At 39.1% G+C, this 24715-nt stretch overlaps 1 protein-coding gene across 1 annotated transcript in view; it reads right to left on the reverse strand.

Moving 5' to 3' along the window:
- Positions 1-22090: 22090 nt before the first annotated feature.
- The window catches only part of LOC124798681 (ejaculatory bulb-specific protein 3-like), a 51235-nt gene continuing 48610 nt past the window's right edge, over positions 22091-24715 (reverse strand). The window contains exon 3 of the mRNA XM_047262182.1: positions 22091-23332. Within this exon, the coding sequence (XP_047118138.1) occupies positions 23136-23332 (197 nt within the window). The 3' untranslated portion in view covers positions 22091-23135. The remainder of the gene's footprint in view (positions 23333-24715) is intronic.

Here is a 24715-nt window from a genome sequence, read left to right on the forward strand (position 1 = left end):
TCAGTGGAATTCGAATTTATACTTTTATAATACAAAAAAATGCAGTGTACATGTTGCTCCACCTCAAACATATTTCCAAAACATGTTTTTTCCCCTGAGTTTCGTTTTCTAAAGGCCGGGAAATTCTGCAGCCATTTATACAACCATAACCATTCAAAGGAGTGATAAGTTTTACATTTCCAAGGAAAAGTATACTGTAATTTGCATGGAGAAAGTGTATTTTCACGCGGGAGAAAGTGTATTTTTAAATGGAAAATTCGGGAAAAATCCGGGAATTTTTTTTCCTTGTCCAGTTATGCACCCAGTTCTTTTTTCAGAAAATGTACAAAAAAAAGTGAAACCTTCAATTGATAGCTTCCAATAGGTATTAATTGACTTATTTATGACATAATATTGCTTCAGTTAACTGTTATTACTCAATTAAACACCTATCATTACAAGAGCTCTTAACGTGCACCAACCACCAACTGAAGATGCTACACTTCATAGTATGTAAATATTTTTACTCTCAGAACGTGAAAATATTAAAATTGTTTGCTTAAACGAGCATTGGCTTACAAAAGATAGTATCATAATTTTAAATAAGTTAAAAAATTTCAATGTAGCCTGAAGTTTTTGTAGAACAAATAGTACTCGTGGGGGCTCGTGCATACTTGTAAATAACTCGATAGAGTATAAAGTAAAAGATGATTTCAATTTTCTGAATGAAGAAGGAGTATTTGAAAGCTAATCAACTGAATTAGAAACACAAAATGTTATTATTGTTTCTATATATAGAATCCTAGGTGTAGAGATAACAAAATTATTTTTACCAAAATTAAAAAATATTTTACAGAAAGTCATCAATGAGAAAAAGAAAAAGGTATTAATAGCAGTTGATTTCAATATAAAATTATTAAATCAAACAAATGATTCAGTAAAGTTTATGGACTTAATCCAAAAAATTGGTTTCAAGGTAAACTTCATGGAAATCACAAGAGAAAACGAAAATACAGGAAGCTGTATTGATAACATTTTAACAAATTATAAATTTGATGATTCAAAGAAGTTATGTGTGGAATTAGGATTCTCAGACCACTCTGCTCTGTTCATTGAAATAGTAAATACAAAGTACTAAAAATACTCAAAGCAAAAGACATTTTACTGCTGAAAATTTAAAACAGTTCTGCTCTAAATTAGAAGAGGTGGAGTGACAAGTTGAAGATGATACTCCAAACTCTGCACAATTTAACAGGTTTCTAGAAAGTCTCTTACATGTATTTAATGAAATATTTCCACTTAGAGTACTCCACACAAAGGTGTCAAATAAGCTAAATTGGATCACTGCTGGAATAAAAATATCCAGTTGGAAGAAAAGACAACTGCACATGGAGTTGAAATACAACAAAGACCCTGTTTTCATAAATGATGTCAAATGGTATAAAGGCTTATTTAAACGGATGGTGAAAGCTGCAAAAGAACTGGTAAATAATAAATACATCTTGGCTCATGAAAACAAATCAAAGGCAGTCTGGTTGGTCGTAAAAACAGAACTGGGGATGAGAACTAACAGCAAAGTTATCTCCAAAATTAAAGTGGGAAATAAAACTATAACAAATCCTGTTCTGATTTCAGAATATTTTAACAATTTTTTTAGAAATGTATCAAAATCAGTTGCAGATGTAGATGGTTATATGAAAAAGGTACAATTAGGTCAGAAGGCGAAAGAATGCATTAACAAATTTAAAAAAACTTCAGCCAAAGATGTAGAGAACACTATATTACAGCTCAAAAACAAAAATTCCACAGGGTGGGACGGCATACCTACTAAAGTAGGTAAATCAGCTGGCAGGTATTCTCCCAATTTTCTCAAAAATATTTGAAAAAGTGGTAGTAATGCAAATCAGAAAATTTATATAAAAATCAAACATACTTCAGATAATCAATACGGCTTTCAGAAAGGCAAAAACACAATAGACGCCATAAATGAGTTTGTGAAAAAAAATTTGTTCTGCCTTAGACAAGTCTAGCAAAGTTGCAGGATTGTTCTGTGATCTCACAAAAGCATTTGATTGTGTAAACCATTAATTGCTCCTGTACAAATGGAAAAATACGGAATTGGAGACGTATTTGAGAGTGGTTCAGGTCGTACCTCACAAAGAGAAAATGAAGAGTAGTTATATCATCAAGCAAGGGAAATTTCTTCTCTGAATGGATGATTATTTCACAAGGCTCAATTCTGGGTCTAATTTTATTCTTACTTTACGTAAATGATTAGCCACTAAACATAAATTCACACTCAGTTTTATTCGCTGATGATACATCTGCCCTCATTGAAAGCAATCTCTCAGAACAAATTCCCTCAACTTTCACAAATCTACTAGACAGTTTAGAAAACTGTTTCCAATTAAATGGGTTAAAATTGAATATTGGAAAGACACATTTACTACAGTTTAAAACCAAAAACTCTAAGATAAATGAAATTCATATTACCTGCAGAAACCAGGAACTGAAAGAATTAGATTGTGTTAAATTTTTAGGAATACATTTGGACCAAAATTTATTCTGGTCTTCACATATAGAATACTTAGCAAATAAGTTAAACAGCCTGACCTTTGCTATGAAGATAGAGATAAGAAAAGTAATTTATCAGAGCTATTTTGAAGTTGTTCTAATTACTTGCAATAAGCTGTTTATTCAGTTGTAGATGTTTGGTTCAAATGGCTCTGAGCACTATGGGACTTAACTTCTAAGGTCATCAGTCCCCTAGAACTTAGAACTACTTAAACCTAACTAACCTAAGGACATCAGAGACACCCATGCCTGAGGCAGGATTCGAACCTGCAACCGTAGCAGTCACACGGTTCCAGACTGTAGTGCCTAGAACCGCACGGCCACCCCTGCTGGCTGTAGATGTTTCTACTTAGTAAGATAATTTAATTATTGTATCTTATCTATATTCTGTCTGTATCTCATATATGTATTCTGCTATGTGAACTATGTGCCACAATATTTTAATTACTTGTAATAAGCTGTATATTCACTTGTAGATATTTCTACTTAGTAACATAATTTAATTATTGTTTGTTACTCATATTCTGTCTGTATCTCTTATATGTATTCTGCAATGTGCAGTATGCACCACCATCATCTCTCATCACACACCACCTTTTTTATATTTTGTCTATATATCCTATATGTATTCTGCTATGTGAGTTATGTACCACTACTGCCATCTCTCGTCATATACCATTTAAACATAATTTTTCAAATTGACTTGTCCTATATCATGATGTGCTTTACTGTACAAATTGTATGATCTACAGGACCAATAGTAAATCAAATCAAATCAAGGTATGGCATTATCTTTTGGGTTAATACAAGCAAAATCATTAGAATATTAAAATTACAAAAAGCAATTGATAGAAATATGTGTAAAGCAATGTTCTTACTCCATAGAAGAATTTATGAATGATGATGTGAAAGTCTGAGCAAGGGAACATCACCTGTAAATTAAGCTTTGCAGTTTTGTGTCAAATAAGTGATTGTAAAAATATGTTCACTACGTAAACGCTGTTGTTATATATTACTTTGTAAGACATGGTTCAAATGGCTCTGAGCACTATGGGACTCAACTGCTGAGGTTATTAGTCCCCTAGAACTTAGAACTAGTTAAACCTAACTAACCTAAGAACATCACAAACATCCATGCCCGAGGCAGGATTCGAACCTGCGACCGTAGCGGTCTTGCGGTTCCAGACTGCAGCGCCTTGAACCGCACGGCCACTTCGGCCGGCTGTAAGACATGTAAACTGGGGTGTTCATATATTGTTTTTGTAATACTGTATATACAAATTGTAATTGTAATGTAAATGTAATGTTGACGAGTCCACAGTACATCAGATCTGTGATTTGGCTTTGTATGTTATGGGATAGTAAGAATTCTGATTCTGATTACTGCCCTGCCCCCCAACTGAAACCCAAACATCATGGCCAAAAGTTCCTTTTCTGAGATCCCATATGTGATATCACGTTTTTTATAATATTCGACTTGTAGATCTTGTTGTCCTCTGGTGCACTACTCCATCTCTCATCTTCTCTTGGAATGGCACAGATCTCACACCAAAATCTGAGCTGGTACAGCCAAAAGGGGAGGGACATGTCTGGCTAGTATATTTTGCTATTACAAAGGAATCCTCATCACACTCAAGTGTCCATTTCCAGGAAACATTTTTCGTTACTAATTTCCACGAATTTGGGGAGTTAATAGAATAATCCCTGTTAAATTTCTTATAGAAATTACACAACCAAATGAAATTTTTCAACTGTTTTTTGCTCATGGGCCTCATCCCCTCTCCAGTGGCCTTGCTCTTGTTCCTGTTAGGCAGTGTTCCTCCTTTTATCAACTGATGGCCTAGAAATGTTAATTTTGTCTGCATAAATTCACATTCACTAAGTCTGAACGTCATTTCCCCGTTCTGCAATGCCTTGAACACCTCTTCTAGCAACAAACAGTGTTCTTGCCTTGTACTGCAAGTGATCAGTATATCGTCTGCATACAATGTAAGCCTTCTCATCAATTCAGACCCAAGTACAAGACTCAGTGCTCTAGTAAACACAGCAACTGGTATCTATAGACCAAATGGAACAACCCTAAACATGTATGCCCTTCCCTCAAATAGGAAAGTTGTGTACTTTCTACTTTCCTTGGACAGTGGCATTTGCGAGAACTCATAGGTCAGATCCATACTTGACATTTGCATTACATTATTAAATTTCAGCAATAACTCATTCAATAACTCATTTATGTTTTCTGTTTGGTCATTTTCTCTTACCATTATTTTATTATTCAGTCTCCTGGCATCTAGCAGAATCTGTACATTTCTGACCTTCTTGTTAACCACTACAATTTGATTATATTAGTCACTCATTCCCCATTATAAAACTTTTCATTTCACCATTTGTTGAATCCTGTCTCTGACTGCTTCTTTGCCCCTCACTGTAATAAGGAAAGGCTTTACCCAAATGATACTATGAGGTGTCACCTTCAATGAATTCACTACCTCACATGGCTTACCTGAAAACAAACATTTATGTTTATGCAAAGGTTCACCCAGCTGAACCCTTAAATCCTCTAGTAAGTACTGCACCTCTTTCATCTTATTATCTATTTGCTCAAATATATCTAAAAACAAAGATGATGTGACTTACCAAATGAAAGTGCTGGCAGGTCGACAGACACACAAACAAACACAAACATACACACAAAATTCAAGCTTTCGCAACAAACTGTTGCTTCATCAGGAAAGAAGGAAGGAGAGGGAAAGACGAAAGGATGTGGGTTTTAAGGGAGAGGGTAAGGAGTCATTCCAATCCCGGGAGCGGAAAGACTTACCTTAGGGGGAAAAAAGGACGGGTATACACTCGTACACACACACATATCCATCCACACATATACAGACACAAGCAGACATATTTAAAGACTGTCTGCTTGTGTCTGTATATGTGTGGATGGATATGTGTGTGTGTACGAGTGTATACCCGTCCTTTTTTCCCCCTAAGGTAAGTCTTTCCGCTCCCGGGATTGGAATGACTCCTTACGCTCTCCCTTAAAACCCACATCCTTTCGTCTTTCCCTCTCCTTCCTTCTTTCCTGATGAGGCAACAGTTTGTTGCGAAAGCTTGAATTTTGTGTGTATGTTTGTGTTTGTTTGTGTGTCTGTCGACCTGCCAGCACTTTCATTTGGTAAGTCACATCATCTTTGTTTTTAGATATATTTTTCCTACGTGGAATGTTTCCCTCTATTATAACCATATCTATTTGCTCACCTGCACATGACTCCTCATACCTTTCATTTTCCTTCTGCAAATGTACCATCACTTCTTCTCCTTTTAATTCCTCTTTAAATTTTATTTCCTTTCTGTACCCCCTTAGCATCAAGACCCAAATTTCTATCCTTAAACCCAGTATCACAATTATACCATATTTATATAGAAAATCCATGCTCAAAATAATATTCATTGACAACCCTGAAAGGATAAAACAGCATGCACTTAAACAACAATTATTTATCACAAACACTAAAATGATCTCCTTTCTGATAGGCTACTGCATGCCACATTTGCAGTCCTGGTCTTTACCACAGCTACAGTCAGCTCCACTAGACTGCTACTCCTTATTTGTTACCAAATGGATTCGGACACAGCTGACCTCAATGTGCTACCTACTCTCTTTATACATCATACATACATCCCAACACCTATTCCCATAATCAGTTTCCATATCCCCTTTAAGTAAATCATTGAACATTTTACTCACCTTCTCACCATTCAATTCCTCTACCTTTCTAGCAACTTTATCAATGAAAATAATCAATTTTTGAAAATATAATGTGCTTGGATAGATACAAAGGTGGCAAGAGAACACACATATAAAAGATATTATAGTTTTCAAGCTTTTAGAGCTGATGGTTGCATCTTCTGGCAGAAGAGTTGATGGGGAAGGGAGAGGGTTGAAGGAAAAGGCCTGATGAAGTTAGGAAAAGGGATAGAGTTCAGAAAAGTTGCCCAGAACCCTGGATCAGGGGAGACTTACAAGACTTACCAGATGGGATTAGAATGAAAGACTGATCGTTGGAGACTGCATGGGATGAGATTTGAAAACCTGAGAGCATAAAGATGGAAGATAGGGTAATACACAAGACAGAGATTACTGTCAAAACATTGTGCATAAGTTAATAAGAACAAAAGCTAAGTGCATTGTGTCTGATAGAAGTGGGAGGAGACAGCAAAAAATAGACAGGTCAGAAAATGAAAGATGTAGAAAACTAAAACTGAGTGAAGAAAGGAATAGTTAATGTGAAGAAATGCTGAGACTGAAGAAATTAATGTAAATTAAGAGGCCAGGTGTTGGCAAAAACTGGGGACATGCTGTAGCTCCAATTCCCATCTGCAGAGTTCTGAGAAACTGTTGTCTGGAGGAAGAATCCAGATGGCATGTGTGGTGAAACAAACACCGAAGTCATGACAGTCATGTTGTAGAGCATGCTCTGCAACCGAACATTGTGTGTTGCCTGCATACAACTTCTGCCAGTGCCTGTTCATCCTAACTGATAACTTGGTTATTTACATAGCAACTCACCATATAGTGGAGATGCTGAGTCACAGATAGGCACAACAAAAAGACTGACACAAAATAAGCTTTTGGCAAACAAGGCCTTTGTTAAAAATAAACACAAGCATACATTCACAGTCACACAAAAGCAACTCACACACATATTGTGATGAAGCAAGCTGGGATGTTTTTACATCCCCTCTTGTTTTGCCATCTGCCTCCTTAAAATTCGTTTTTCACTTTTAACTAATTACCATTAACACACATGAATATAATCTGCATTTTCATAAAAGAAAAAGGTTGGTCCCCAGTTTTAAAGAATGTAACACCAGATCTAATTTTTTGCTTAGTTTTATGTGTGTAATTGATTTTTTAATTTATTTCGACTATTCCTTGTTAGTATCTTTTATTACAGGCTGAGATCAGTAATTGTTTTGTAACTTAATTTCTCTTGTTGACTAATAAACAAATATAAATTCTGTACTAGTTATAAACATTTGGAGGAACAACTAATAGTATTCTTAAAGTATTTATTTGGCTCTATTCAGAAACATATTAGCAAAGCCAGCCTTTAATTAATTCCAAAGTAATTTGGCTAACCCTTGTAGTAGAAGAAACTGTTAAAAAGAACAAATTTGTCAATGTATTCAGTTAATTTAATGGGTTAAGCTTTAATTGTAATTTCTGTAAATTTAACTTCAAACAATGTGTAGTTTCAGTACCTATTATTGTTATACATAAGGGCCCGATTTTTGGTAATGAGACAGTCTGTCCACAGCCGAGTTTCAGACGAGGAATTTGTGTTGATTAGAACAACAATGCGTCAACTTAACAGTGAAATAAGTGTTACACCTGTAGGGTGTGTGTTAAACCAATGATAGTGTCTGCTCCATACGCATCTTGTTATTCTTCAAGAACTGTGTGGTTAGGTTTTTACTGCTCATTGATGTTCAATAGTAAATTATTGTAGCAGTATGTGGATGTTCGCCTGCAACCTATTAATGAGGCTTATCGAAAGTTAAACAATAGTGCGCTGGCCATATAACTGTGTAATATTGGGGCGTTGTGAACAGTGAATGTAAAAGACTGTGAAACGCAACTGTACATCTGTTGGCTACATCATTTACAGTAGACAGTAGTGACACTCCCACACGCCATTTTTCAGCCAGTACATCGATATGGAGGGCAATCAACAAATGAAGAGACAAAGATGGCAAGCATTGTCACAACATGACTGTGACTACATAACAACTGATGCACAACATGTGTCATTTCACATGTGGCTCTCCCTTTGATAGTATTCAGTATGTTTTGCCAGTTACAGGGCTGGTATAGGTGATGGCAGGAAGGTGCATAGGACAAGTCTTACAGTGGGGACGAGCACAGAGGTAAGAGCCATAGGGTATGGGGATGGATGCAGAAGGAATTTAGTGTCTGACAAGGATATTGCAGAAATTTGGAGGGTGACAAAAGCTATTCTACATAGGTGTGGTAGGAAAATTTGCCTGCCACAATGGACCTCATTTTAGGGCATGATTTTAAGAAGTCTTTGCCTTGTCAAAGAAGCTGGTTAACACATTCAAAACCAGGACAATACTAAGTGGCAAGTGATGTACTCCTTGGTTGTTTTTTTGTAGGGATCAATGATATCATGACTGGATGTGATGACCTGGGAAATCTCCTTTTGAACTAGGCTGGTGAGGTAATTATGTCCAGTGAACTCGTGCGCAATGTTTTGGCAGTAATCTCTTTCTTGTATATTATTATATCTGCCAGTTTTAAACTCTCAAGATTTCAAATTTTGTCCAGTGCAGTCCCCAACATTCAGACTTTCCTTCTCATATCCAGTAAATCTCCCATGATCTAGAGTTCTGTACGACTTCTCTGAACCTTACCCCTTTTTCCTAATCCTCACTAATCCTTTTCCTTCATCCTTCTGCCACCGCTTGGTTGAGCAGATTTTTTATCTATCCAATTATATTCCCAAAATATGTCAGGCCATGTGTCTATCGTTCCTTCTTATGCAACCCCCTTGTCATGCTTTTTTGTCTTCTATCTTGTTCAAACTGTCATTTGTTTTCTACCATGGGTACTAGTCCGCTCATTTATTTACCTGTACCACCTATATTACTGAGTCTTTTCTAGTACTGATTTCTGTGTGTTTAGTGGGACAACTGTTATTTACAAATTTGCATTTAACAATTTGTTCATGGTTCACTAGAGTGTAGGGGTACACCCAATCATCTTTCGCCAATTTATTTGTAAATTTGATAGCTATTATCTTCCCCATCCTCCACTTAACTTGCTTATACATAATTCTTTCATGTTTTTTGTGTGTTTGTTTTTCGTGAAACTGCTCTGATCGCCTTTTGCTGTCATCTGCTACATTACTTTATTTGATAAACACAATGAATTATATTTTCTCTTTCTGTTTGTCCAGTTTTTAAAATTTTGTCTTTTTTCATGACTGTCCCAGTCGAATTTCTTTTCCAGTCACAATGTTTTCGTATTGTATAGGTTATGCTTCATGCAAGAAATTCTCGCCCACTCATTACCTCTTTTTAATCCTTGTGTGTTCTCGCACTTTTTGTATGAATTTTTCCAATCCTTTTCCTTGCCTTTCTCTCTTTTCCCACCCTCTGCTTCTCTTTTTTGCCACTCCCATCATCCGTAAGACTCCAAATCCTCCTCTCTTGTCATGATGAACCTCATCACATGTTACTTTTGAAAATATGCTTTTCCATTATCAAACCTAAGGTCCCACATTGCGTTTCTTGAAACCTGCTTGTCCCTGGTAGTTATTCCCAAAGACCTAAAACTAAAAGCTCCTGTTTCTGAATGTAATCCTACTTTACACCAGCCTCTTTTACAGTTTCAAATACAGCAATTTCTTGTCCTATATCCCTCATCTGCCAATTTCCATTCCACCAGACTTCTCTCCTTGTACAAAATCCTTCAGGTATCTGCTCCACATGTTTCCTTGGTATGTATCATCCACCAAGCCAACTACAAACTGTAACAACATGCCAGACTTCACCTCAAAAAGTTACCCCACCTTTTCCAAAATTACCTCAACAGTGGTGCTCCCCTTTGTGTCCCTCTACAGCTCCCTAAACAGCCACACCATCAGCCACTAGTCCCCTCCTACAAACCTAGCTTGATCAACATCCTTCACATCCCTCAGCCTTCACCATTACCTCCCAGACCAGTGATAACTCATGATCACAAGAATCAGTCACAACAGTACAATGTTTTCAACCTCTCATCTACAGCACTCTCCCCTCCTGAAGTACCTGTATTTTTCAAGAGTCTCTCTTTCACTCCTAAACATGCATGTAATCATGCTGCATTAGTGAAGGACCCAGTTTCCTTCACACATAACACCAACTGGAAATATCACTTTGAAACCCAATCTCAGAATCATTGCAACAGCAAACCTGACATTGAGCTCTGTCTCTAGCAATTCTGACAGTGGTTCCAACTTGATCCCACAACCAATACCTCTAAATCATCCCTTTCAAGCCTTCCTCACATGCAGCACTGCTTCACAACCCTTCCTCAGGTCTCTACAACATGACCCTAACGTGTCCTCTGGAGAATTACAGGTTCTTCATTCCCTAAAAGCTGATGTCTCCATCATTAACCTCCCAGAAGACAAGGGATCGACCACTGTGTTATTTGATCGATGGGAGTATGCAAGTGAGGGTCCATGCCAGCTGTCTGACACCTCTATGTACCGCATCTCCCATCAAGATCCCATCCCACTGATTCAAACTGACCCGCAGTTCCTCCTTAAAACCTCAGGGCCCTCATGAGGACTAACACCTCATTCCATAGAACTTCTTACACCATCCGAACAATGCATCTTCACCTTTTACCTCTTTCCAAGATACACAAATCCAATCACCCTGGCTGTCCCATAGTTGCTGACTTCACATCACCCACCAAACGTATACCTGCCTTCGTCGATCGACACCTGCAACACATAGTACAAAGACTTTTCTCTTGTATTAAAGAAACCAATAATTTCCTAGATTGTCTGAAATCTGTGCTCCTCCCACACTAACCACATAGCTTGCTTGTCACCACCAATGTCACCACCGATGCCACCTCCATATATACCAACAAATCCCATGTACATGGTCTATCTGCTGCTAAATATTTCTTCAACCAGTGCCCATCCGGTTCCAAACCTTTGATATCCTAGTTGCTCACCTTAATCAATTTCATACTTACCAACAACCATTTTACCTTTGAGTGGCAGACATCTAAAAAGGTAAGAGGCACAGCTCTGTGTAGATAATCCTCACACCACTGTACTGCATGTGGTGGAGGGTAGCCTGTACAACTACTAGTCATTTTCTTTACTGTTCCACTCACAACTGGAGCAGGGAAAAATGATTGTCTGTATGCCTATGTATGAGACCTAATCTCTTTTATCTTATCTTCATGGTCCTGACATGCAGTGTGTGTTGGCGGCAGTAGAATCATTTGGCAGTCAGCTTCAATGCCAATTCTTTAAATCTTCTGAATAACATTCCTTGAAAAGTATGTGCCTTTCCTCCAGAATCACCTTATGAGATCCCGAAGCATCTCCACAAAACTTACATGTTGTTTGAACCTACAGGTAACAAATTGAGCAGCCACTCTCTGAATTTCTTTGACGACTTCCTTTAATACAACCTGGTTCAGATCCCAGACATTTGGGGAGTACTCAAGAATAGGTTACACTGACATCCTATATGCGATTTCCTTTATAGAAAAACAACACTTACCTAAAATTCTTCCAATTAACTGAAGTCAACCATTTGCCTTCCCTACTAAAGTCCTCACATGCTTGTTCCATTTCATTTCACTTTGAAATATTACACCCAGATATTTAAACAATGTGACTGTGTCAAGCAGGACAATACTAATGCCATACACAAACATTCATCATCATCAGTTATCTGCTAAATTAGTAGGTCCTTTGCCTCTCCATTTTTTGCGATACATTGAGTCCTTCTTAAGGCTGCTGTATGTTGTACCGTCCATCATGTCATCCAGTATCTGGAATCTCTTCCTTCCTTGCTTCCTTTTCCCTTCTACATAACCTTCTAGAACTGTTTTTATCAGTCTGTCATATGCGTTTGTTTTTCCTACTCATTCACATTAACTTTCATTTTTATATGTTTAGAGCTAACTGCTATTCGTCACACCAACTAGAAATTTCCTCTAAGTCATCTGTATCCTCATACAGCCAGTTTACTTTGACATCTTACCATACACCACAGCATCATCAGAAAACAACTGCAGATTGCTGTCCATCCTGCCCAACAAACATTTGTGTGTATAGAGAATAATAGTTGTTTCATCACACTTCCTTGGAGCTTTTCTGATGATCCCCTTGTCTCAGATGAACATTCACCTTCGAGAACAGCACACTGGGTTCTATAACTTAAAAAACCTTTGAGCCACTTGTATATCTGTGAATTTATTCCATATGCTCGCTCCTTCATTACCACCCTGCAATGGGGCACAGTGTGAACTGCGTTCTGGAAATTTGGAAACATGGAATGGATGTGTTGCCCTTCATCCATAGTTTGCAGTATATCATGTGAGAAAAGGGCAAGTTGATTTTCGCACAAGTGATGCTTTCTAAAACCATGCTGTTTCGTGCACATAAGCTTCTGGGTCTCAAGAAAATATATTTAATTATATTCCAATTGAGAATATGTTTAAGGATTCTGCAGCAAACAAATCTTAGGGATAGTGGTATGTAATTTTGCAGGTCCATTCTTTTGCCCTTCTTATGTACAGGAGTCACCTGCGCTTTTTTCCATTTGCTTGGGACTTTATGCTGGGCGAGAGATTCATGATAAATGCAAGCTAGGTGAGGGCCAATTCCATAAAGTATTCTTTGTTAAACCAAATTGGGACTCAGTCTGGACCTGATGACTTATTTGCTTTCAAGTCTTTCAGTTGTTCCTCTACACCTGGGAATCTTATTACAATGCCATCCATGCGGGCATCTGTCTGGTGGTCAGATGATAGTATGTTTGATTCTCCTCCATGAATGAAATTTAAAACTTTGGCTTTTAGTTTGCTGTCTTCAACTACCACACCAGACTGGTCAACAAGGGACTGGATGGATGCCTTAGATCTGCTTAGCAGTTTTACATAGGACCAGAATTTTCTCGGGTTCTCTGCTAGATCTTTTGCTGAGGTGTGATGGCGGTAGCAGTTGTATGCTTCACACATAGATCTTTTCACAGATGCAACCTTTGCTTGTCATCATTTGTGTGTTCTCTTTTGAACTGAGAATGCTACATCCACTGCTTCCTCAGCATTTTCAAAATTTCATTGCTAAACCATAATGAATCTTTTTGATCCTTAATCCACTTACTAGGCACATAACTCTCCAGACCACAATTTGCAATCTGCTTAAACTTTGCCCATAATTCCTCTACATCTACCTTACTGAACTAAGTGATGTCAATTCACTGTCTAAGTGAGATGCTAACAACTGCTTATCTTCTCTTTTTAGCAGAAATACCCTCCTAGCCTTCTCAACAGATTTACTGACTTTTGTACACATAGTTTCTATAATGACATCATGATTGCTAATCCCTGTTTGTATATTGATTTTGTTGATTAAGTCCAGCCTATTTGTAGCTACAATGTCTTAAGATATTTCCATTGCATGTGGGCTGCTGAACTAGCTGCTCAATACAATATTCAGAAAACATGGTCAGAAGTACATTGCAGAATGGTCTGTCTGCAAACCCCCCCCCCCCCCCCCTCCCACACACACACACACACACACACACACACACACACACACACACACACACACACACACACACAGTGAGTCCATAGCCATCCCGGTCCATGCTTGGTAGGTTAAAGTCGCCTGCAACAAGTATTGCATGATCTGGGTATTTACATGTTACTGACTGTAGACTTCCTTTGAATGACTCTAAAATTGTCACAGCAGAATCAAGTGACTGGAAAAATATCCAACCATTAACTTGGTTTTGCTTGCACCTATGATATGTGACCAGATAACTTCAGTGTCACACTCAACTTTGACCTCAGTAGAGACAATATTTTTGTCAACTGCTGTGAACACTCCCTCTCCTATGGCCTTTAATCTGTCTTTCCGATATACATTCGATAACTTGCCAAATATCTCAGATCTCAGAGCTTTGAACTTCGGGTTCCAGCCTGCTGTTGGTCCCAAGAAAAAGTTGAGTGTGGGAAATTTCCTGGAGTGCAGTAAATTTGGGAACCTTTTTATGAATACTTCAACAATTTATTCCTAATATTTTGACAGTGACAGTCGCTTTACTCTGAACATGTTCTGACTTCCCTTGCTGCATATCAACAGATGATTTGATCATTGGAGTGCTTCAAACTACAGCCTAGTCTAAAAACCCTCATGTGTGTTCCACAAGTACCCTGCTACATGCGTAGCTGCTTCCTTTGTGTAGTACACCCCTCACCTATCAAGGGGAGTCCAATAATGTAGGTCTAGAAATATGCAACCAATACCATCACAGAGTTGATGAGGCCTCTGGTTGATACCCTCCACTTGGCTCCAAACCAAAAGATTCTGATTGATTCTCGGAACAAGGCTGTAAATTGTGAGCTCTGCTTGCATCCCGTGCATGAGTCCAGCAGCCCTCACAACTTCCTCTGGCCATCTGTATGAGTTGAGGATGGCTCAGAATCCATATGACATACTTCATTAGTGCCGACATGAGCCACAACTTGTAGACAATTGCACTCTGCATGCTTTTCAGCTGCAGGCAGGGCCACTTCCACATCTTAGATGATGCCTCCCCCCCCCCCTCTACCCCCCTCCCTCTGGCAGATATACCGAGTGCACTTCCACTTTCTTTCTAGCCCTAAGGGTCTCCAAAACACCCTTAATGTTGGAGCTCCTGATAACTGTTAAATCTCTACCCTCACGTGCCTGCTCATAGCCCGCTGAAGCAGGGACCCCCATCTCCACTCACAGGGTGAGTGAGCAAAGCCAGGCAGCCAGTCTCACTTTGGCCCTCTGCCTCGAGCAACACGAACATGTTACCACCCACTAGTCAACCTGCTGTGAGGGTGAATCCACCGTGTTGGGTACACTGGGAGATGCCTTGGCAGCAGAGACCATGGGTGAAACAAGCAAAACCTGAGGCGTACCATGTGATGTGCCAGATTCTCCACCACCACTAAGCCCCGAAGCAGCAGCCTGAAGGTTACTGCCCATAGCTAAAAGTGCATTCAGTTGTTTGCAAACTGTGGCCAGTTCCTCTTTCATCTGCACACAGGAAGTGCCCATCCTAGCAAGTCTAACTGAAGAAGTAAAGTGTAAAAGCAGACAGACTCTTAGATATGCAACTTGCTACCCACCTGTGTCACCAGTCGATGCTGGTGCATTAATGGGCTATGTAGCTAACTATTCAGAAGAAATGAAAACTATGTTACAGATTGAATGAATCTACACTTACAAAAATGCAAGATTAAGATTAAACATCTTAAACAGAAAAACATCCACAAAATTTAAAAATGTACTATGAGGACAACACAGGAAAAGATAAACACTTAATTGCCACTTTGGAGATGTGTATCAGCCGAGATCTGGGGCCTGACTGACTGGCTTACTAAACGAATGGACACTTGTCTCCAAAACAAAACAGATGAGCAACTACTGTGGTACATGCTTAATGAATTTACACTTACAAAAATGTGAGGCTAAACCGCTTAAACAGCCATGAGAACCAGAATGGCTCCCCTGTGCCAAATTTTTCTTAGGTCTCTTGGAGGGTGCTTTCTTGGGATCCATAAGCCTTCAGCCCCTGATTTGATGACATACATTGATATATTGATGACATCTTTCTGGTATGGACTCATAGTGAGGCTGACCATTCAAATTCTTGGAATCTCTAAAGACATTCTCCCAGTTAAATTTCATATGGATCCTGTTCCGAATCCCATGTCACTTTCCTTGATGTTGGTCACATACTCACCAAAGGTCAGCTACGCACTTCCATTGACATTAAACCTACTAATAAAGAGCAGTACTGACATTTTGACAGTCACTATCCTTTCCATGACAGACATTACCTCTCATACAGCCTTGGCATTTGAGGCAAATGTATTTGTTCAGATGTTGACTCCTTAGAGCAATGCATCACAGTTTTCACCTCAGCATTCACTGGACGTGATTACCCCACCAGGCTAGTTCAAAAGCAGATTTCCTGGGCCATCACATACAATTATGGTAGTACTGATCCCTACAAATAACAACTTAGGAGTTCACCACTTGTCACACAGAGTCTTAATCAGTTGTGGTTCTTCAATTTCTCCCAGCATACTTCATCACGAAAGCATTCATGGGTGAACACCCAGATGATAGTGTCCAACAGGTACAATATTTTGGCAAGCAACCACGTTGCCATCATCAGGTGCACTGACGAACTGACTGCCAAAGTATCGGCACTGTATTTCATCTCCTCCCCTCCTCCAGGCATTCGAACGTGGTCCATGCCCAGGTGCAGAGTGTCCAGCATCTGTTCCATTCACGCTTCGCACCCAGGGGCCTGTGCCGGTGCCATCTTCTTAGTATCTCTGCCTGTTCTTGAAGTCAGTTCATGATGGGATGTCTTCTTTCTCCTTTTAATCTGATTCCAAGCGGGTTCCCAGGCCTTCCTAAGAATGTAACTGCTATCTTGATTGATCAGCAGTTCCCGTACTCAAATCTTGATAGATTCTTTAATGACACAATCCCAGTATTTGGACGTCTGTGGCAGAACCTTAGTCTGGTCATAATTCATTCTGTGTAATTCCGAGAGGCAATGTTCAGCAACCACCGAATTGTTAGGTTGCTGCAGTCTAGTGTTCCATTGATGTTCTTGGCAACGATCTTTGGTAGTACACACCATTTGGCCTATGCAAGTGATGCCGCAGGGGATCTGGTAGACTCTGGAAGGATATACTTATTAGCCCTTATGTTCGAAAACGCCCACATTATATTCGCAACTCAGTGGATTTTGTCGGGCGTCTTAGCAACTTCAGACTTCGTGATTCAGACATCCTTGTGAGTTTCGATGTTGTCTCTCTCTTCACAAGGGTGCCTATGCACAAATCCTTGGAACTTATTAATCAGAAATTTGACACAGAGACGACCAACTGTTTTAGGCACATCCTGACATCAACATACTTTCTCTGTGACAGTGGATACTAAGAGCAGACAGAAGTACTACGGAGAGTCCACTTTCACCTATCGTCACCAACTTTTTCATGGAACATTTTGAGGAGGAAGCCCTGAAGACGGACACTGACCTTTACTTACATGCAAACAGCTGCTTTCATCCAGAAGAGGAACAGTGTCCTCAAAACATTGGTTCACAGAGCCCCTAGCCTGTCTGACAATGAGAGCCTTAACCAAGAACTTCAACATCTGAGCTCAGTTTTCTGGAAAAATGGTGACACAGAAAGCAAATTCGAAAAGCACTACGTCCCACACTGACTGTACAACTGGAGGAAACAGAAGAGGAACCTAAACAGGATGGGGGCATAGCATTTATTCTGTTCTGTGACACCTTATTGGAAAAGATAGGTCGAATTCTTCAAAGACATCAAGTGAAGACTGTCTTTTGCCCATCAATTAAGACACAGGCACTGCTTGGTAACCTCAAGGATGAACTAGGACTATGGAAATCCGGAGTCTACTAGATCTCCTGGAAATGTGACATGACTTAGTATGTCAAATGGTGCTTACTACTGAAGATTGTTGCCGAGAACAACAGCATACCAGAAGACAGCAGCCTAACAAGTCAGTGGTTGCTGAACACTGCCTTGGAATTACACAGAAAGAATTATGACCAGACCAAGGTTCTGACACAGATGTCCAAATACTGGGACTGTGTCATTAAAGTATCTATTGAAATTCGAGTACAGGAACTGCTAATCAATTGAGCTACTAGTTACATCCCTAGTAAGGCCTGGGAACCCACTTGGAATATGAATAAAAGGAGACAGATGACATCCCACCACAAACAGACTTCAAGAACAAGCAGAGATATTAAGAAGTGTCCCTGGGCTCTGACTGCAAACAGAACAGATGCTGGAGGCTCTGTGCGCGGACCGTGTTTGGAACACCTGGAGCAGAGGAGGAGATAAAACCTCAGCAGTCAGTTCATAAGTGCAAGTGATGAGGGGAATGTGGTCGCTTGCTGAAACACTGTGCCCTTGAACACTAACACCCGGCTATTCACCTGTGAACTCTTTCATTATTAATCAGTTACTTTGACAAGTCTATGACTTCCTAAAACAATGTCTTGAAATAATGTCCATACTGTCCAACATTATCCCCACCACACCTAGAATAACTTCCCATCACCCTCCCAATCTCTGCAGTATCCTTGTCAGACTCTAAGTTCCTTCAGCACCCATCTCCCTACCCCGTGGCTCCTACCCCTGTGACCATTCCCACTGTAAGACTTGCTCTATGTGTCCTCCTGTCACCACCTATACTAGCCCTGTAACTGGCAAAACATACTGTATACTATCAAAGGGAGAGCCACCTGTGAAACAACATGTCATATAAAAGCTGTCATGTAAACACAGTTTAGCCTTTTACATAAGCGTGACTACCACCAAGTTATCAGTTAGGATGAGTGGTGATAGGCAGAAGGTGCATACTTGGAACACACAGTATCCTGTTGCGGAGCATGCTCAACAAAGTGCCTGTTTCACCACACTTACCATCTGGATTCTTCCCCCAGATACCACTTTCTCAGAACACTGCAAGTGGGAAGTGGCACTACAGCATGTCCTCAGTTCTCGCCACACACCTGGTTTTAATTTACGTTAATTTTTTAGTCTCAGCATTTCTTCACAGTAACTATTCCTTCCTTTACTCTCTTTTAGTTTTCTACATCTTTCATTTTTTGACCTGTCTGTCCCCCCCCCCCCCCCCCTCTATCAGATATGATACACTTAACTTTGTAAGCAATGTGTTAGCAATCTCTGTCATGCGTCTCACCCACTCTTCCACCTTTAAGCCCTCAGGTTTTCAAATCTTGTCTGGTACAGTCCCTAACATCAGTCTTTTGTTCTCTTCCTGTCCAGTAAGTCTGCTCTGAACCTGGGTTCCAGGTAACTTCCAAACTCTACACCTTCTCCTAAATCTTACCAGTCCTTTTCCTGCACCCCTTTTCCTTCCCCTTCAGACCTTCCGCCAGAAGAAGGAGCCACTGGCTTCAAAAGCTTGCAACATTTAATATCTTTTATATGTGTCTTCTCTTGCCACTGCATGGTGAGATTTTTTTTATACCTATAAAATTACATTATATTTTCTACCATCTCTGAATTTTAATATCTCCTGTTCCTCTGGCACCAACACCTGATGCACATTTTCGTGTGACACCCAATCATTTATATTACACTCATGCTCATCCTTCCCCATCCCCTTATGTTAATATAACCACATGATTTCCATCTTCCCTGAACGTAAATGATTTCACTTCATTTACTGAGCAAATCTTATCACACCTAATATCTGCTTCACTACATCCTTCCTTTTCCATTTCATTATTAACCCTTCAAGCCGGTAGCTTCTGGGTGTGTGCCTAGCCTACTGGCTGGCTGGCCCCAGAATGTAGCGTTTCAGTGAAATTGCTCTAGGATGGGAATTACTTGTTCAAATGTTATGAAAATTTCAGGAATTGGAATCAATACATGTTTATTATAATTAAAACATACATTGTCACTTAAAATGAATTTTGAGTGTGGTATATTTTGAAAAATCTTCAAAACGAAGTCCTACACCACAGTCCTTGTACCAGAACGATGTTTCCTTATGTTTCCCCATCTTCTTGCAGCAGACTGCACATCTCTTTGTAGGCTTACTCTTCTTCTCTGTGGGTGGGATCTTCTCAATAAAATGCCTCGCTGTGAGCCTTTCAGGCACAGGAGTTTTTGAAGGTCGCCCACATCGAGGTGAAGTTACATTCTTCCCGTGAATTTCCAGCAATTGTGTCATAAGCAGAAGCCTGAAATTTATATGCGTTTCTTCCGTTGTTTTTTCGCTAGCATTGTAAACAATAAAAGCATTGTGCACTGCAACATTCATCAGCCTTCTAAACATTTTCATATACCACTTTACACCTTCCTTCCTTTCCACGAGAAAAGGTTGTAGTTTCTGATCCTTCAAATCTACACCGCCCATAAAACTATTGTACTCTTTTATGCACTGAGGCTTTCTTACCTCTTTGCCCCTTTTGGTTGCCATAACAACTGCATCATTATGAAATGTAGAAATAAAGGCAACCTGCTTTTTATCCATCCATTTCAGTACCATTATGCCATGTGAATGGGTGTGCTACAAGTTCACCTTTCTTCAGTTTTGCACGTCTCCAGGCATCAGTTACATTCTTCCTATTCAGTCGAAGTGTGCCAGCTACATTCATACCTCTTTCCTTCAAAAAGTGGCACAAAAGGATGCTGTTATAATTGCCCAACCAAAGCATATGGCCTAAGTTGAAAAGAGGCTCAACAAGCTTCACTACAATCTGACTGGTTTTCAGGGTATCTGCAGTAAGAAATTTTGTTTCTATTTCTGTGGAACTGTTGCATAAATAATAAATTGCCATAAATAATCTGTGGAAGATTCGCAGATCTCATAGGACTTTTTACCAAACTTTGCCGATTTTAGAGGTAGACAGGTTTTTATTGCAGCCTTTCTTTCCATATTGTAAGAGATTCATCAACAGAAATGTTTTCTCCCATGTTGTATGTATTTCTAAATGTATCATTCAAGTGTTGAATGATGGAACCCAACTTGAACCATCTGTTACTGCATTCAAATGTATTCATTTCTTCTTACAAAATGAAGGAATCCGCAAAGTAGCTCAAACCTGTCTCGTTGCATACTCTGGTAAAAAATCGGGGTGTTCAAAAGCGGATGCTTGCTGAAATACAACTTTATGGATGGCTTCTGAATAATTCCCATCAACATCTGCGAAAAACATCTTTGCTTGCTGAAATACAACTTTATGGATGGCTTCTGAATAATTCCCATCAACATCTGCGAAAATCATCTTTGTCAGTACCTATCCAGTTACATAGCCTAGAACAAGGTTGTAGAACAGTCTGTTTTTGTATACAATATACAGCATAATTGTATACAATGAGGAAAGAGCTACTTGACTTCTGCAATTCCTGCTTGAAAATATCACTATTGAGAAAATTTAGATGACTGGCATTTGAAGTTGATTACAAAATGATCCTACTGCTGCAAACATACATTTCACATAATGACCATGAAGATAAGCTACAAGAATGTAGGACCCATATGGAGGCATATAGACAGTCATTTTTTCCCTTGAACTATCTGTGAGTGGGACAGGAAAGGAAAGAACTAGTAATCATACATGGTACCCTCTGCCACAGATTGCACAGTGGCTTTGGGAGTATTTATGTATATGTAGAGGGGAAGTGGTAAGCTCTGCACTAATAAAGTGTTGCCAGTGTGAGGAATGGAATGCAGGGGTAATGAACGCCTAGATATGTCATATAATTAAATTTTAAACTATTTTATTGTGTAACAGTAAATACCACTACATCTTTAAAATCACTTATCAAAACACTGCAAAACTGAAAGTAAGTGTGTGAGTTTCTTACCTGTAGCTGCCTGTACAAAATATTTGAGGTGAAGATTTGATAGCTGATGATGCAGTCTGTGTATGCTTTTGGATTGAAAGGGAACTTTGTAGGATTTTTTAAAGTCTGGGTTACAAATGATAATAGGAAGAATACCAGTACCAGTACATTGAAACAAATGTCTAATTTCTTTTTAAACATGTAATTATTTAAACATTTCACAGGTAATAAATATGAAATGCTTTTCTGGAACAATGGATAAATGATTGTAATGTATGCCTGACGTACTTAATTCCTCTATAAATCAAGTGATTTAGACTAGTTGTAAGGGAATTGGATAGTATTATCACTGTGTAAAACTGACATACATCAACTGAATTTTGTATTTTTACTGTAGAAAAATCCCAGTCATGAATACATTCTTTTCATATGAACTACCACAATAAAATGATTTTCAAATTTATGTATATGTATGGTCTTTTCCTTAGAAAGTTGGCCATTTCCATTTCAGAGTAATAAGGACACTAATTGCTAACCTTTAGCTTCTTCAAATATGGCCACAGTACCATCATTTCCCTTAACTGTAAACCAAAATAGCTTTTACACAACCTCATCATATTTTTCAAAGAATTTTACTCTGCTATATCACTGATATACTGTATTAGGATATGTCTAACTACATAGATTCCTAGTTAACTTTTAATCCTGTAAATACAGAAAAAATACAAAGAACTGCATAGTGTTGTGATCTGTAAGTGTCATGCAGTAATATTCCACAACAGATCATTTTATGTTCAGAACAAGCATTACATTATCAGACAACCTTCTAATAGAATATTTACAGCATACAGCACAGCAATGAGCCACAGTTTCAATTTTGTTTACAATGAAAGAGCACTATACTAGTTTCAAATTTACACATTCATCATTTACACTTTATAAAAGGCAATGCAGTGTGTTGCGTTTTGATAAAAGCATAAATGGAACCAAGCCATTTGGGAATGAATGTGTAAATTCAGAACCAGTAATGGTATTTTTCTATAATGTAAACCAAATCTAAATTGTGGCTGATAGCTGCAGTATGCTATAAACATTATGTATCACACAACCGCCACAACTCTCCAAGAATGTCATTACACGACAAAATTAATTACACTAGATTTTTTTAGTTCTAGGAGACTAGCACACAATTCATCACTTTCTTGCCAATGAGTATTCTTTCTGAGAAAAACTATAAGGATCACTGTTTCTTATCAGAAGCGCTGATGCATCTGAAAAGGTAAGTATCAATGTTGTTACAAAAGAATGGGAATTTTCTATTACTTCAAAAGACCTTTTGAATCTTCAAACTGTGATTGATTGGAGTGTTTCCTTTCCTCTTTCACCACTTGTATTTATATTACTTCTCCTCTTCATCATCATCCTCATCATAGCCATATTTTTTGCGGAAGTTGCCTTCTGGGTCATACTTGGCAATAAGTTCATCCCAGTAATTGCGCTTGTTCTCAAGTATCCAGGCCATGACACGGCCTGCTTGTTTCTTCTGAACAGCACTACATTTAGAGCACTCTGTTTGCAGGGCATCTGGAATCGCCGCTGGAAAAATAATAAGAAAAGACATGTATAGCTTCAAAGGGTAATTGCTTTGTTAGTTTATAAAAACATGAGGCAGCACAATTTTTGGAGGAGTGCTGTACATGAGAATGTAACCAACATCATTCCCCTACTATTTTTTTGTTCAGGTGTAATTTTCTTAAATTACTTGAAAACTGGAATGTAGGACATCCAGCAGACACCTATGAAATTGTGAGAACATAACTGAATGATAAGTAGTAATATTATGTAAAGGAGACTCTGTAATTACAATTGTAGGTAACTGTTTTCTTTGAGAACATCAGTGTAATCAAGTATATGTTAAGATGTTTATTAAATTAGCTGAATTAGCACAAATAGGACTACACAGTGTAGCTATCAATACAATGTACAGAGTAAGCTACTATGAACTGCAACATGACAATGCCTCACCAGGAAAGCCTGAAGAATTACATTAGAAGACTCTACGGGGAGGAAATGTATCTGAATATTAGAAAGCTGGGCAAGCTTTGACAAAGGAAGGGGAGACTGCTCAGCTCTCCCTGTTTCCTACTGTGATGCCAAGAAGAGGACATGGCTCCAGTATCTGTTAGAATTAAACATCACATCAATTCCAGAGTGGCCGACAGAATTAAACATCAAGCGAGCTTAGCATTTGTCAGGGAGAGAGTACGTGACATGTGCAACCAACTGATGTGACGACCAGAGAGTTGCTGGTGCGGCCCCTTTTTAAAGCAAATTCTCTAACCAGACAAGACTGGGACCCAGTTGATGGCATGTCCTGGGCCCTAGTGAAGTGCACAAGGAAGAAATCGGTGTCCTGTCAGCTAGCCATGTTTGAACGTCTTAACAACAAGGCATAGCAGAACAAGGATGCTCGCATGCTTGTCAACCTGTGTGAGAAGGATTTCAACACGACCACCTTGAAAGTATTGAGAAAGGGTCTTAATTTTGCAGTTATCCCCGGAAATGTTCTTTTTGTGGCCTTTGTCAGTGCAGTGGAGCAGGTGGCCCTGAAATTTCCTGCCAGTAAGGCTGAATAAGTCCAACGAGAGTCACGTAGGCACTCACTAAAACCAAGGTGCCAAAATCAAACACCCGGTGACGAGAGGTTGGCCCTCAAAAACCTATATGACAGCATTGTGATGTTACCAGCAGATAAGGCAGGTAAGGGAAATACTACCGTTGTCCTACAGAAGGCAGATTATGACAGTAGGGTGTGACAACTTCTGGATGACCTGGCATATAGACCAATAGAAAGGGACCCACAGACAAGGTGGACAAGAAGACCAGGGCTCATCTAAAGAAACCAGCCTTCCAGAAAAGATTATTAAGCAACTAAGGGCTAAAGCACCAGTACCACCCAGACTTTATGGCCTGTTTAGG

The sequence above is a fragment of the Schistocerca piceifrons genome, chromosome 5 (assembly GCF_021461385.2).
Source record: "Schistocerca piceifrons isolate TAMUIC-IGC-003096 chromosome 5, iqSchPice1.1, whole genome shotgun sequence".
Classification (NCBI taxonomy): domain Eukaryota; kingdom Metazoa; phylum Arthropoda; class Insecta; order Orthoptera; family Acrididae; genus Schistocerca; species Schistocerca piceifrons.